Source organism: Maylandia zebra, linkage group LG1 (genome assembly GCF_041146795.1).
Source record: "Maylandia zebra isolate NMK-2024a linkage group LG1, Mzebra_GT3a, whole genome shotgun sequence".
Taxonomy (NCBI): Eukaryota; Metazoa; Chordata; class Actinopteri; order Cichliformes; family Cichlidae; genus Maylandia; species Maylandia zebra.
Genome location: NC_135167.1, coordinates 17,363,579 through 17,379,397, shown reverse-complemented (window position 1 = coordinate 17,379,397; position 15,819 = coordinate 17,363,579). Strand labels below are relative to the sequence as shown.

At 39.3% G+C, this 15,819-nt stretch overlaps 3 protein-coding genes across 3 annotated transcripts; 1 reads left to right on the top strand and 2 right to left on the bottom strand.

Moving 5' to 3' along the window:
- Window positions 1-609: 609 nt before the first annotated feature.
- On the bottom strand, window positions 610-2,843 carry LOC101475385 (protein phosphatase 1 regulatory subunit 3E). The gene has a single exon (XM_004539399.2). It carries the CDS (start codon window positions 2,419-2,421, stop codon window positions 1,498-1,500), a length of 924 nt encoding a protein of 307 aa, XP_004539456.1. The 5' UTR covers window positions 2,422-2,843; the 3' UTR covers window positions 610-1,497.
- Window positions 2,844-3,154: 311 nt separating this feature from the next.
- On the top strand, window positions 3,155-7,265 carry lg1h16orf46 (linkage group 1 C16orf46 homolog). The gene is made up of 3 exons (XM_004539400.4): window positions 3,155-3,311; window positions 3,496-3,723; window positions 5,164-7,265. Exons 2-3 carry the CDS (start codon window positions 3,529-3,531, stop codon window positions 5,908-5,910), a joined length of 942 nt encoding a protein of 313 aa, XP_004539457.1. The 5' UTR covers window positions 3,155-3,311; window positions 3,496-3,528; the 3' UTR covers window positions 5,911-7,265.
- atmin (ATM interactor) lies at window positions 6,839-13,996 on the bottom strand. The gene is made up of 4 exons (XM_004539401.3): window positions 13,605-13,996; window positions 11,392-11,517; window positions 10,757-10,956; window positions 6,839-10,650 (listed from the first exon to the last, which is right to left on the bottom strand). Exons 1-4 carry the CDS (start codon window positions 13,887-13,889, stop codon window positions 8,886-8,888), a joined length of 2,376 nt encoding a protein of 791 aa, XP_004539458.1. The 5' UTR covers window positions 13,890-13,996; the 3' UTR covers window positions 6,839-8,885.
- Window positions 13,997-15,819: the final 1,823 nt, after the last annotated feature.

Here is a 15,819-nt window from a genome sequence, read left to right as displayed (position 1 = left end):
TTTGCAATTTGAGAACGAAAGACAGTCAATCCGTTCACATAAAGTATAAGAAGTGTGAGGAGCAGCACTATTCTTGCACAGATGACTATCGTGTACATTTAAAGCAGCTAAAGATATTTAAACACAGCCACCTGTGTGATAGCTACTTGGACTATAGACAGACCTGCTCTGTGAAAAATATAGTTAAGCAGTGTTGTCAAGAATCTTAGATATTTTTGTTTCAAGGCTGTACATGTACAATAAGACGCTTTTCTTTAAATATATTAGTTAAAAAATAATTGTTGTGAAAATAAGATCTGTTCTTTAGCAGTCAACCTGAAGAAGAGAAGAAACAAAAAAGGTCCACAGGTAATCAGAGGTAAACTTAACCTTTCAAACAGCTACTTCAGACATTTTCCTTGTGATAAAAGCTATGCTGGAGGATTTCATTCAGATAAAACAAGAAATTATTGTAAAGAATAAAGAATAGGAGTCCTGAAAAACCTGTTCTTTATAGTTATATTTATAAAGAATTCTTAAATTCCATATATATATATATATATATATATATATATATATATATATATATATATATATATATATATATATATATATATATATACAGAGAGAGAGAGAGAGAGAGATATTTAACATTACTTCATTGTCTTTGAACTTTGTCAAACCAGCTTATTCTTCATAATTTAAATATGCAAAACGTAAAATAATTTATGTTGAATAGGCTACAAATGTATTGCTAAGAGGCAGATTTTTGTATGGTTAAGTATGATGTCCCTGGATTGTTTTACATTGTAAATTTAATGACGTTAAACATCTAATGCATTTAACTCCATTCAAGCCCAATGAAGATAATACTGTACAACACAAATCAACAACTCCCTACATCATGGCTTAGAATAAGGCATTTAAATGGCGTGATAGTAGGAAATAATAAGTTGAATATCTAAATTAAATAACCACCTTATATCTCCATCTTTTAGGGGGGGCGGGGGGGATAAGACATGTTTACCCCAGTCTGCAGGTGATGACCAGGGGCGTATGCTACCATCAGCTAAAATGCTTTCTTTTTGCTTTTGAGTCGATGTTTGCACACATGCAAACTGACAGTTACAGCATCTTGAAATGAGTAGTGATGCCTGAAATTGGCATTACCCGGCACGTTCTCCGTGGCGCGTGTTTTTATATTACATAACGAGAACATGCCCTCCCAAAGGGCACCAAGCTGTACAGAGCCCTGACATCAAGGCAACATATCGAACAGCATCCCACACCGGGAAGCCTATCAGGCTTAAACAGCAGGCCATTTCAACCCCCGGTGCGTCGCCACCACAGGGTCACTGTTTGAAATATCGTGGTAAAATATTTTCTCTGTCACGGAATGTATACAGCTGACAATGACGGAATAATAATAATTTGAATCTTTTGTTTTACAGGCTTATAAGGTACCCGGGGATAAATTGCGCTCAAATGGCGCAAGCGTGTCACTGCATACGTCAAAGCTCAGATAAAATGAATCCATCCCTTTTCCCATTCCCGAGGTGGAGACATCTTGAACCGGTGACGACGGACTTTGTAGTTGTTGCCGTTATTATTGTCCCAAAACTCTTGCCCGCCGACACAGTACTTAATTGCAAATTGCAATGTTCCTCCGTTGTCTGGGTATGTGGGCATAACTATCTTGAAACAGAACTTGTCGGTGTCACCGTCGCTCGAGTTAGGAACATAGGACGCCAAACTGTCCATAAAGGTTATCCAGTTGTTTAGGGAATAGCGCAAAGAGACGCTCTTTTCGAAAGCCAGATTCAACACGCGCACGAAGCCGGAGAGGCTGAATTCGTCTGCCTCCACGGTCTCCAACAGGACATTTACCTCCCTAACTTTCTGCTCGAAGCCGGGTAATGTGCCTGGGTTGGTGAACTGCAATTCCATGAACACAGACTGCGCAGGAGCCCGGGGGAATTTTGTTTCCAAGTGATGAAGGTGAAGGGGTCCCTTGGGTAATTTTGCCATTATGCGCTCAGGCACCTCGGGAACATCTGTGTCGTCGAAATGCTTCACTGAAATGAGCTCCAGGCCCAGGGAGTCCGCGAAGCGGACTTTTTTCTTAATGGTTGGGCTTCTGCTGCGGGCGATCTCTAACTTTGCTCTCTCTGTAGGTGTAGGCAAAGACGTGCACCTCCGACGCAGATTAGGGCTCTGTGGGGGCTTCAGGGAAATCTCCCTGCCCCTTGGCCTCTCATTCACCACTGCGCTCTCGATAGGCTCACAAGTGGCGTTCACCATGTCAAAATCCTCCCCATCTTCAAGCCTCGGATTTGCCGCTGCAAGACTCCCGAATAGTCCAGCTATGCAGCTGTAGTTCCTCGGCAGGCAGTTCTTTGGGGGGAGCATGACCGCGACAGGGTGCGCAGACTCCGCTTCCATAAAACGTTGGAGTCCCTGAACTGCAGAGCCGGAGTAGTCGTTATGGAGAAAAACCGGCGATGCAAGAGATGGAGCCGTCAGGTGTTAGTGTGCAACTCGAGGATAGGTGCTCTGCCTGCGTCAGAAGCTGACACTCTGCAGCCTTGGACCAATAAACCAAAGTGTTGTTGCTTTCCGCAATTAGCGCGACTCTCCTCTTGCAGATGCTTCTTTAAAAAACTAAAAACCAAAAATCCATCATAAAATAAATATGGAGAGCTGTTTGCTCAAAAAACAACAACAAAAAAAAAACCAAATTCCTTCCTCTTCACATCAAATATCTCCTCGTTTCCACTTGAATGTGGGGAAATTCATGCGTGTTCTCTCACAGCTGATCTCTTCCCGGGGCAGAGGTTGACGTCTCATCTACATTTACGTGCAGAGATGCGCGTTTAACTGACCAAAATGGTTTCCTTCTTCACAAGTTTTCAGCTGGTTTACTTCCCCGTTTGAACGCTGTGACATTGAAAACAAACCGCATGAAATAAATAATTTAGGTGCATCAAAAACAGTTATGTGCTTTTGTCTTCAGTCTGGTACATCCAGATATTGTGTGCATAACTAGATTATCAAGCGTTCCCGTGTAAAAAAAAAAGAAGCTATTGTGTTGATTTTTTTATACTTAATACAGATATAGGACAGTAATGTGTCGGTAGTAGAATGCAGCAGGAGCGCAGGAACCCCTCCCCCTTTCTCTTGACGGTACGGGCTTTTAAGTGTCACCATGACGACGGCGTTGCAGTTGGTCTCTAAAGGCATTCACCGTTTCTTCCGCTTTTGTCCTACAAAACTCTCAATCGGGAAATAAAAAAGTCGCCACCACGACAGATAGCACACAGCAGAAGTTGTTTGTGAGTAGCAACAAATATTATTCATGTATTTCTTAATTTCCTCGTTTAATAATCCAGTTTGCTTTATTTTGGTAAGCAAAATCAGCGGTAGGTTTGTTAAGTTGATCATATTTACACTAAAAGTGCTACTCAAGATGCATTTTTAAGTAATTAAGGGAATTCTGTTTTCTATGACCCTTTCGAGATCTCACCATGAGTCAAAGGACCTAACTACATCATGACCTCGCAAGAAAGGGATCGTACAGCTGTGGACAGAGCAGACGGGGAGCTGTCAGCACCGGAGAACGCAGCTGGCGAGCACGAAATAGCAGAAAGGAGACTTGTTGAAAGCCTTTTAGATACCAGCGAGGAGAACTTCTTGAATGAGAAGGAGCTAAATGAGTTCCATTGTTACTCTGGTTGGGAGGATGCTGTAAGTGATCCAATATCCTGTTACTGTACCTCTCTTAATTTGTTACCTATATGTAGTTGCAATTTTGTTTTTAAGTAAGTGTCTTCTATGTCACAGTTTGGACTCAGTGATAAATTGAACAAGTATTTAGGCGCCTTCCCTAATTCTTATTTTTTTTTGTGTTTTTTTACACTTATGTGTTTCAGATAATCAAATTGTAATATTAGTCAATGATAACCCTAGTAAATAGAAAATGCAATTTTTAAACAATTATTAATTCATTAAGGGAAAAGGGCTATCCATTTCTATCTGCTCCAATCTATCAAAGTCATCTATCTATGAAATCTATCAAAGCCAGTCTGGAAAGAGTTGCAAAATCATTTCTAAGGCTTTGGGAGTGCAGTGAAAGACAGTGAGAGCCAGTTTCCATAAATGGAGAAAACTTGGAACAGTACTGAATCTTCCCACTAGTGACGGACTACCAAATTTACTTCCACAGCCCGTCGATGACTCATGTAGAAGGTCATAAAAGAACTCAGAACAACATCTAAAGAACTGCAGGCCTCACTTGCCAAGGTTAAGATCAGAGTTCATGATTCAACAACAACAAAGAGAGTGGGGGAAAAAAGACATCCATGAGAGAGGTCCAAGTAGAAAATCACTCCTGAACAAAAAGAATATAAAGGCTCTCCTCAAATTTGCCAGAAAACATGTCAATGATTCCCAGAAGTTTTGGGAAAATATTTTGTAGAGTGGAAAGTTCGCATTCCATTACATCTGATGTAAATCTAACACAGAGTTTTATAAAAAGAACATCATATTAGCAGTTAAACATGGTGGTGGTAATGTGACGATCTGGGTACGACGAGCTGAAACACACCAGCAAGTCCCCCTCAGAATGTTTTAAAAAAAACAAAAACAAAATGAAGGTTTCATAGTGGCCTAGTGAGTCTTAAATGAGATTGGGATATGTTGACATGACCATTGATCCCTGAAAACGTTTCAGTGTGGCTGAATTAAAACAATTCTGTAAATACGACTGGATCAAAATTCCTTCACAGCGATGTGAAAGACTCATTTCCTGATGCCAAGGGTGGCACAGTCAGTTAATAGGTTTAGGAGTCAATGACTTTTTCACATAGAGTGAGGGTGATTTGGATACCTATTTTTCTTTAAAAAAAATCATCACTTAACAATTAATGACCCTTTCTGATATTAGTATTGATTATCTGAAGCATCTAAGTATGACAAATATGCAAAATGCAAAAAATATGGTCACATTTTATAATGATGGACAGAATCGGACTAAATCTTCATTCACGTATTATTAATCACATCTGTGCTTTTACTGCTTTCCTTCTATTTGCATGTTTCTTACTTGGTTCAATAAGTATTTTTACTTTGTGATTTTTAGCTTTAAACATATCCGAACTTAACAAAAAAAACTTGGTTTTGCAACAGGTTTGTGGTTGGGCCAGAGTTGTTCCCCTGAGCTGCATACTTTTGACTTCAAACACATACAAGAAACCAGAGCATAAGGAGGCTGACAATGGAACTCCTTCATCTGATGACCCAGTGCCTTCTAATGGAGACAGCTCAGCCAGCATTACAGAGCAGCACTGTGAGTCTCATGCAGGCCTGGATAATTTTAAGAAGTTTGTGTCAGTAAATCAGCACACAGGATCTTGGAGTCAAACTGCTATGGCAGCTCAACAGACAGATGCTGCAGAATGTCCTTTCCTTAAAGCCATGCAGAGAAATCCGACACATCTCTTACTGGAAGAAAAGATATACGAGAGAGGGATGGATAAAGAGACACTTTCTCAGCTTCACCATCTGTCTTCAAAATATTCTGTGCCAGAGAACAAGCCTGCTAAGCCTTGGAAACATAGTCATCGTCCCAATAACAGAGTGGTTCCCATTAAAAACTTCACATTTCTACCACCTATTAACCCACCTCACCTGATTGCCAAGGCCAGTGGTCATCTCTGTAGAGACAAGAAGACTCCAGAGAAACAAACCTCAGAGAAAAACGGTTTCCTTTTAGACAAGCAGCGTGGAACAAGGGGAACTAGAGTGGACACTGCTAGTAATTCAGATATTTCCACTTTCTCTGCAGCGCTGACCTCCAAGTACCAGTCATTTTGGCAAAACCCACACAATGTTTTGATACCAAGAGGTATTAAATACAATGTCTTCCAAACCTGACTCAATGCACTGAGGACTAAAGTCTCTCACAAATGCACCCGAGCTGCCTCTTCTCTGCCTCACTTCACTTTTAAGCTGAACGAGGCATGTGAAATAAAAATCTGTCACTTGAATATTTAAGTATGCAGTAAAGGCAACATCTTTCATTATAAAGGGCATCCTGTCTGTCAGCCTCACTCATCACATACCATTAAAATACAGTTAGCTGGAAGAAGAAATTCGGCCTGGCATAATAGTGGCACTGGTGGTCGCTAATATTTTTGAATTTAAGCAGACTACAACTTGGTCAGAACTTTAACATTGCACCGCAGCTTGTTTCTCATAATATAAACTGTGGCCAAACTACTGCATCTGCTTAATACGGTTTAACTTTTATATTAGTAAACAAGGGATTGGTAATGGTTATGGATTATGGGTGGAGCCAAGGTTCTTTCTGAAAATGCCAAGGGTCATGTTGGTTTCCAGGGTCAACATGACTCATGACCTGTTTTCAGTCAGTTGTTATAATACTGTTTAAGCTGTGGCAATTTTGTTACCTTATTACATTTATCTGTATTGCTCTAATTCTTTTCCCTACCTACACAGATGTAAAATAAATGCACAGGCCTGGATTTAGTAGGTTTATACTGGGCAGGTTGCAACTGCATCAGAAGAAGAAAAAAGGTACAATATTATAAAGGTTTTTTGTTTTAGAAAAAACTAATGGTGCAAAATTTGTTTCGCACAACCAAATCTTAAGAGACGATGACATAATGTGTGCAATTGTAATACTGAACTCAAGATCACATGAATAAAACATGTATGACCCACTTATAACCTTTTTAAAAAAAAACAAACAAAAAAAAACAAATATTGATCATGTTTGTCCATCTTTCAGCAACTACTTTCCTATTTTTGTTTTGGGAAAAAAATAAAAATGAACACAATCAACACTTGCCAGCAGTTTATTAACAACATCTATAATGTATCTTGAACAATAATTAAAGGCAGCCATTAAGTCGACACATTTAGGCAACAGAAAAATCAAATAAATTCTGCAAAAACAAATATTTTGTGCTGGAAAAATATCTGCATGCACTCCCTACAAAGAGAAAGTAAAGCACTGTAACAGACACCAGAAAGTGACATAGCTTCTACCCATTCAAATATAGGCATTTTCCCCCATTCCACTAAACCTGCAAGGAAACAGCTCTATTGTATTAGAATTTAGGAAATAAAAGTTGGAATTACTGCTTTAAAACAAAACATGCTCAGACTTTATAGACGTGAACCTTCCTAAAATAGAGAAATAATCCATAAACCAACTGGGAATAGTGGGAGAAAAAAAAAAAAAAAAAAAGCATAATATGTCTGGGCACAGAGTCATTATTGTGTACATTCTTCAGTTTTAATAAACATCCATAAAGTGTAATGACATTAAACACTATTCATTTAAGATGTAATGGAATCAAAGTAATTATTTTCAATCAAATGCTGCAAAGGAATATTTTCATGTGACACAGCATAAATCTTTCCATAAACATGGAGCAGAGGCATTCTCACATTGCATGCAATCACAATAAAAACATCAATACTAAACAGATAAAACATGCAAAACAAAGACTGAAAGGATTTAGATATTTTTCATTTTTTATTCATCATGGTATTCTAGTATAAACATGACTTTGAAGCAGCAAATTATCTGTAACAGAACTCAAGTTAATACTTGGGTTAAGGCACCAACACAACAAAAATGGAAAATAAACAAGGCCTATAGCTCTGTGGTCTCATGTAGAACAGTCTATGTGGTGCCTATGAGGTAACTGAGGTCACAATATAACAAAAAAGAAAAGTGGGGGTGGAAAAAAGTTACATTTAGTGATTTGAAAAAAATTAGTGTGGGAAATTGGGTCTAAAGTGTAAGTCCTTTAAGTTAAAAGAACAAAACAAAACACTGTGTTAATCTGTGCTAATCCTAGCTCTAATCCACTGTTTTTGTGTACGGTAACATTACTGGATCACTTCAGCAGTGTACTGCTAATGTATACACTTACATCCAGCTAATGAATAAGTTAAAGACGATGACAGCCTAGCCTGCTTACTGACTTAAGTCTTAACTAGAGGCCTTGACACAAAAAGTGTTTACAAAACATCAGACTTCACAACCACATTTTAATGCAAGGTGCGCAACACGGGACAAACATTGTTTTTTACTTTGTGCCAGGTTATATTTCAACAACACATCTTCTGCTTTGAGCAATGCAAAGCCTTTACTTTGAAAAAAAAAAAAAAAAATCTCACTTGTCATGTTTTCAGCTGCCTGCAATGTCAGAGTTTACAGTCTTGTTGCCACTGACAAGGTAACATTGAAGATGCAGCATTCAGATGCACATGTGCAGAATCAATATTTTATGTTGTGCTGCTTAAAGGCTTCATGCGCATTGCATACGTATGTAAACTAAACGTACAATATTGTATACTGTACAGCTGAGATGAGATTGTTTTACAGCAGTACATCTATATTTGAAAGCTGTCATACAAGGTAGCAATTTTACAAGCCTTTCATGACAGCCATATATAGGTATGTATGTCATCCCTTTTAAGTGCAGAGATAAACTTTATGTAATGTTAAATGTTTTTACAACTTCTTAAGACCAAACAGTGACCAGTCACAGTGGCTACGCACTGAAATATACAAGTAAGCTTGCATTTTAGACAAGACACGTACAATGTTACCTTATGTGCAAATAAATATGTAAACTGTCACGGGAGCTCATGGGTCATGCCCACTGAGCTAATAAAGTGCAGCAATGCTGTCAGGATAGACACCAGGAAGGGCTCTGGACATTATGCCCCCAGTGGAATGGTTGAGAACATATCTGCAGACTTCTTGCTGCTAAGACTATGGTTTGATTTGCCAGAGGACAGCATAAACCATTTCCTCTTATAGGAAGAGGCAGATATCAGAAACCTTTATTGCAAAGGCATGGGAAGCTTCAGCTGTTGGGTTTCTCAGAATGCTGAAACAGAGCACAAAGTTCTTCACATGTCTGGGTTTCCACAGAGCTGAAATGGGACTCCATGTTCCACGCCAAGTCCGCTGACAGGAAGTCATCCATGACAGTTTGGGTTTCGTTGCTGGTCAGGAACAGGTTTCCTAGGCCTTCTGCTTGGCTGGTCACAGTCTGTGTCTCTGTGCTGTTCAGCAGTCTTGCATTCTCTCCTTGAGTGACAGGAGTCTGAGCAGAGAGACTCGTGGCAAATGAAGGGAGATCTGTTTGTGTTTCTGTGTCTGATGACTCTGTGCTCATAGAAAAGCTTGAATGTCGCAAGATGCTGCTCAGGGGCATGTGGCTTCCGGCATTCAGCAGAAAATTGAGGTCAGTCTGAGTTTGAGTATCAAATAGCTCCAAGTCGCTGGCTTGGGTTCGGCTTGGTCCCTCACTTTGGTCCAGATCATCCATCAGTAGGAAGTCTGTCTGTGTCTGAATGTCTAGAGACTCCATTGGTGTGTCACCACCCAGTCCTCCCAGCTCACTCTCCTCGGTCTGTGTCTGGATGTGCACAGCATTGAGGAATTCTTCAAAATCAAAGTCGATGCCGTTATGTTGCTCTTGAACAGAGCTGAGACTTGACCCACAGCCTGCAGAAGCCTCTGTGAGCACCTGATGGCCTGACATACTGTCAGACAGGATGTTTTCCAGGTCATTTAACAAGGTCATTGTTTGGGTCTGGTTGTCTGCCATGTTGTTTGCACTCAGCTCATGCGTCTGCACCCCAAAACACATACCACCTTCTGATTTTGAGTCCTCATATATAGTGCTTCCTGCAGCACAAAGGGTGTCATCTATGTCCAAAGTTGTTTGGGTTGACACACTGAGGGAGTCATTGCCAAATAGGTCTGAGCACATGACAGCCTGGTTCTGAGCCTTCTCCTCCGATTGTGGCATGGCAAAGTATGTCTGTGTCTGCCTGGTTTTGTACGGAAGCACAGAAGAGGATGCGCAGGGAATTTGGCTCAGGCACTGGCTGTCTGTTTGAGCTCCAATAGACGATGTGGGTTTGGCTCGGGAGAAGAATGTTTGGGTTTCAACACTGACTGGCAAAAGGACTTGGGCACTGACACTGATGTCTGTTTGGGAGCAAGAAGACACAGAGGACTCGCCCACAGAGCACAAGCCTAGTCCCTCCCCAACCCCTACTCCTGTGGGCATTTTTGACAAGTACGATTTGTCTGTCTGAATGTTGGTGGAAGTGCTCCTTCCTCGCTGTGCTGCCATGCTGATGGTTGAATCCTCTGCACCTACTGGATCCAGATTGACTTGCACTCCTGTGCTAATAGGCCCCTGGCTAGAGCGGGAAGTAGGCATGCTATCCTTGAAACCCAAACTTTTAGCATCAAGTTGGGGTACCACTGCTCCTGTGGCTTGTGGAAGGAGCTGAAGGGCACTAACAGAACCTTGGCTATCTACAGCAAGCACTACAGACCTCAGAGCCCCACTTTCTGTAGATGGAAGGAGTACAGGCAAATGAGCCACCTGCATCACAGGAACACTAACCAAAGCCATCTTGGGTTTTGGTAAAAGCAACTTTTGCAGGCTCCTCCGGGAGTCTGGGATAGTAATGGTTGTATCAGGAGGGAGAGAAGTGTCTGTCTGCTCTGTGGCAGCAGGGATGATCTGGAAGGTTGAATCATTGATCTTAACCTTTTCAGAACCACTTAACAATTTTTCCATCTTTCTCTTTTTTACTGGGGGAATTCTGCAAAATAATAAATAAATTAGATAAAATGATAACAATCATAAATGCATGGAGAGAACAAAATACAGTATATGAATGGAAGTGTTGGGGTTATCCCTGTACATGCCTGTGCTCTGTTGGAATTTCATGACCCGTCCTGTAGATATGTGAGAGTAGAGCAGCCCTGCTAGCATAGGGGCAGCCACATGTACAGTGGTAGGTCTTTCCACAGTCTTCTATGTGCCTCTTTAAGTCCCACTCTGTACTGTAGCCATTGTTGCACTTGGAGCACTTATGTTTCTTTTCTGCATGCATCTTCATGAAGTGCTGAAATGAAATGAATCAAAAGCAGAAAATAGCTTTAAAATAAAAATGTCCAAATGGAATTTGAAAAGGAAAGCACATGTCCATTTACTTCTTTCTAGTGATTCACCCAGTTAAAGGTCACAGTATAATTTAGGCAAAACTAGGAAAGAAAGGCAGCTTTTCCCTGTGTTTTGCGGTGCTACAAGAATCAGAGTAGAAATGCTAAGATGGTATTTCATATTGATACATGTGTTTCACATTAGGCAGTTCTTTTTTCCTCAACCTATTGTATCACAGGCTTTCAGTTCAGACTACAGGACACTGTATACAACTTAATCATGCAGTAAATTATTTAACACTGCTTACATTAAAAATGCAAGGTTATTTTTTAAGTTGCACAAGTGGTTCTTAAAAATAGAACAATAACTGATTACATTTCACAGAGGAAATGCTTACTTGCTTAACCAGGGAGAACTGGGAGAAAGGTCTGTTAGGGCCTCTGGGACAACCCTCAATAGGACAGCAGTAAAGCTTCTGAGAGCCCTTCATGTCCTTTCTGACCGTGGGATTGACAATACCATCCTGGGGGTGATAATGACAACAAAGTATTAACAGAGGACAAAATACAGATATATGCATTACAGATACTTGGATCAGAAATATGTGAATGTAAGACTTAAACACACATTCCCATGCTGTGTTTATATTTAAGAAACTCAAATTACAATATAATTGCTAATGATATAAAGGTTGATTTCCCCCCAATATTGTCGGGTCTTTACCTTACTATAAGCACCATGGGATGACTGTTGTACATACAATTGTCTCTGATTTATAGTATTGAAGAGATTCATGTGCTTGTGCTGTGGAAAAGATAAAGCTAACAAACACTGTCTGCTTCGTGATAAGAATATAACTAAAAAGCCAAATTTTGTAGACAGCAAATCCAAATTTTGTGCTTCTCTGAAACGGCATCATATGGTCGTAGGCTGAAGCCTGAGTCATGTCACGACTCTGTGATTGGCTGTAGCTCAGAAGAGAAAACAAGCAGATTTACTGTGTGTCCTATGGCTAGCTTATATCAATTATAAAGTCAAATCTTCTCTCCAACAGACTAGCCAATACAGTGGTAAATCAAAGTAATAGTCTCTAAACTGTTCTTTCTGCTAAGGGAAGTGATATGGTTTGAAAGGCAAGCTAATTCTGGATTAGAATGGGAATAGTCTCATGAGTTTTATGGACTGACCTGACTGCACACAGTCAATAAATTTATATATATATATATATATATATATATATATATATATATATATATATATATATATATATATATATATATATATATATATAATTTTTTTATTTTTAAGTCTTCATAGGGAAACAATATAAACAGTGATGAAACAGCTGTGGAGCGATGCAGTGACGTTATGGTGCTGTTAAATATAAACAGATATAGCCCAACTCTAGCTCCATCAACTATGCAGAAGCACTGAGTGAGCAACTGTGGCATTTTATGCACTTTATCATTATGTCAACCATAATATCATTACGGCTGCTGACAGAAGTTTCACATAGCTGTGGATTAAAAGTAACACAGGCAAGCTGTGCTGCCTTCTTGTTGCTCGCTTTCTTTTCTTTCCTTTTCTTTCCTTTGTGCCTCTTACAGGCACTCTCTGAGGAAAGTGTGAATGCACCATGAAAACCCAACACAGTGACCAATATAACTCTTTATTCATGGACTGCAACGAACATGGACCAAACACAGTTCACCCAGCTTTACGGCAGCTTTTAAGGTTTTGGTGTAAAAACTGAATTACATTTAGAAACTGATTGCTTAACTTTAAACTTTAAACTACTCCTGACTGCAACTCAGATTTAAATAGTAAAACTTGTGGTTTCTTTAGGCCTTTAAACGCTCTCCTTGCTGGGCCAGCATGGATTACTTCTAGGAGCTAATTCAAATTCTAACATTCACCTATTTTAAACAAAGAGCTTAGTCTATTGCAGGACAAAGGCAGTCTTTCCCAGCAAAGAACTTCATTCATTGGGAGACAGTGAATTATTGCGTCCCACGAAGTGCCCAGTCCAGTGAGGACAGAGGAACTAGGAGTTAGTACAGCTGAGGCGGTTTAAACATTTAGACCAAAGTCTAAGTATTGTGTTCGTGATAGACAGCACGTTGTTTGTGCGGTCGTATTCCTGAGAGACCGTAACCATACAACGACAAATAGATTTCTAGCTTTGCACACACACAGCCAATTTAGATACTCCCAAATTCCCTGCCCTAGATTAACAACTCGCTAAAAACTAATATTTAATATTAAAGGGGTATATCTGTATATTATTAATGCAATAAGCACCGAATTTCTCTTGACAAATGCAATAATTGATAACATAAGCGGCTAGGTGCAGTATAGCTAACTCGCTAATAGTAAACAGTCACCAATTAAATAACAGTCAAGAAGAAACTTAGTTAACTTTTACCAAAGCTCGACTATGTTGTCCCAGCGTTATTGGCAACACATTACTACGACCATACGTGCTAGCTAAATCGAAGTTATGGATGACTTGCGTTTTTTTTTTAATGATAGTTTTCTCTCAACCGAATTAGCCAAGTTAGCATCGCAGTTGAGTTCACATCGGAATAACCTGATTTAGAAATTAGTTACCTTTATTCTGTGCGACTTAACCAGATGCATGTTCAACGCAGGTGTGTTGGGGAGAATCTTGCCACATCCTTCCACGGTGCATAGGATGTTCGTCCTCACTTCTTTGGTCAGCTCCACGATGGTGGGTTTTATCATTTCCCGAGACTGCGGCAGAGGTTCTTCGTTACAGTTTAGACTGCCGGCATTAGCGTTATCACTGTTACTCGCCTTGCCCGTTGAAGAGGCAGCCATGTTTCTGTGTTGACAGTGCATTCCGTGTTTGGCAGAGAGCCCCAGCAGCAGCATTGTATGAAAAGAATCATTCCGTCCCTCAACGCTGCCTGTAAGGCTGCATTGCCACCTTTCCACTCTCCTGTTCGGGCTTACGTCACATCCTAGATAACATTCGCATTTCCGTTTTGCAGAATAATGTGATTTTTAACATATACGGATGGACGAATAATTAGACTTCGAGTGCGTATAGCGCAGACTCTAACCCGGTTCAGCATCACTAATGACAAGTTCTAGATTTTTTGTTTTGGATTGGATTTTTTTTAATGAATGCGACCCACCTAATTGAAAACTGAATATTTCATTTTTTTTCTATATTTTATTCCTGCAACTATTTTTGATGAATGATCCCATTTCATTCTCCCACAAAAGGAGAAATTATGTAATTAATTTAGGTGAAAATCGGGTTAAGATTGCACTAAATGTGAAAATCAGTAAAAAAAAAAAAAAAAAAAAAAAAAAAAAAAATGTGCATCACCTGCAAACTTCACAACAATATGATAGACCTTTGGAGACATAAGCCAAAGATTTCAGCCAATTCTGCTCCACTCATGTTGATAAAACCTATGATTTTAATACATATATTCATAGGGTTAGGGTCACATGACTTCACAGTGACACAAAAAGATTAATATACTATACTATATATTTCCATATTAACAGTGCTGACATCAGCATAATACATAGAAACCGCTGATGTCATCAGGATGAGATAAACACATAATCTGGAAAAACTGCACACATAATCATATTGTAATAAAAACATCATAGAACAGCAAAGTCCTTTGGCGGGACTTGTGCTCTCTGTTTGTATGTCACTAATGTTTGGAGACATGTTCTGCAAATCTTCCGACTCATTACTCGCCTCGACTACAAAACACTCGAAAGAATACCGTTTATCAAATCAGAGCTTTCACTTTGTCCTCTCAAAACGTTTAGATTCAGTGTCTGGGTTTGTCATCACATCAGACCCTATCTGATGTAAACCTCTGTTTACATCAGATGGGGTCCAGTATCTTTCAAATTTCACATATCTCCCAAACTCCCCCAGTCTAAGTTTATTAGTTAACATATGAAGAGGCTACTATGGTTGGTAAAGACAGATCTATTTAACTAATACACACCTTTTGTTGGAGCTATTTGTTCTTTATTTTTTATTTTTTTGAAAGTTAAAGTTTGTTGTTAGTTTACTTATATTTTGGGGTTTATTTGTCGGTTAATATTTTGTTTTAAATGATTTGTTTGTTTGTTGTTATTTTGTTAAATTAGTTAGTAAGAGCTGTAGGGCCATTTTGTTTCTATAAATAAAGAGACTGGTATAGGACCAGCATGCATTGGGGTGGGCTTATGGTTTTTTACCAGAGCAGGAGAAGCAGCAGGAAGGATCTTGTTATTGCTTGCCAAGATGGATAAATAAACCAAAACTCTCAACTAAAATGTTTGGACAATGGACTTCATTTGCCTGCGTACGAAATATTACCTCAATGCAGCAGTGGCTTGTGGACTTTAAGTTGTGGGACGTTTGATCTTTTAAAAGTAAAGGAATTGCCACTACACCTTTCACTTGTGTAAATCACATATTTACAAGCCCCCCCCCCCCCCTTTTTTTTTTTTTTTTTTTTTAAATGGACACGTTTTAACAGGACTAAAGAATTGCTTTGACCAATGATGCTTTAAATAAGCTTGAAAGGATTGTTTACAATAAACTTGAGACTAAAGCTTTTGTCTAAATGTTTTGTATACAGACACAAACAGAGTAAAAATGCACTTTGAAATAACGTGCATCTGATTGCTACGCAGAAAAACACTTTGTATTAATGTGTGGTAAAATTACACATTTGTATCAATACCAGAAAACAAATGACAAAACCTCAGGAATATTTAAAATTCTGCTTTTATATGCAATGCTGACAAACAATAAAGTGACAGAGTTGCCAGCAACTAG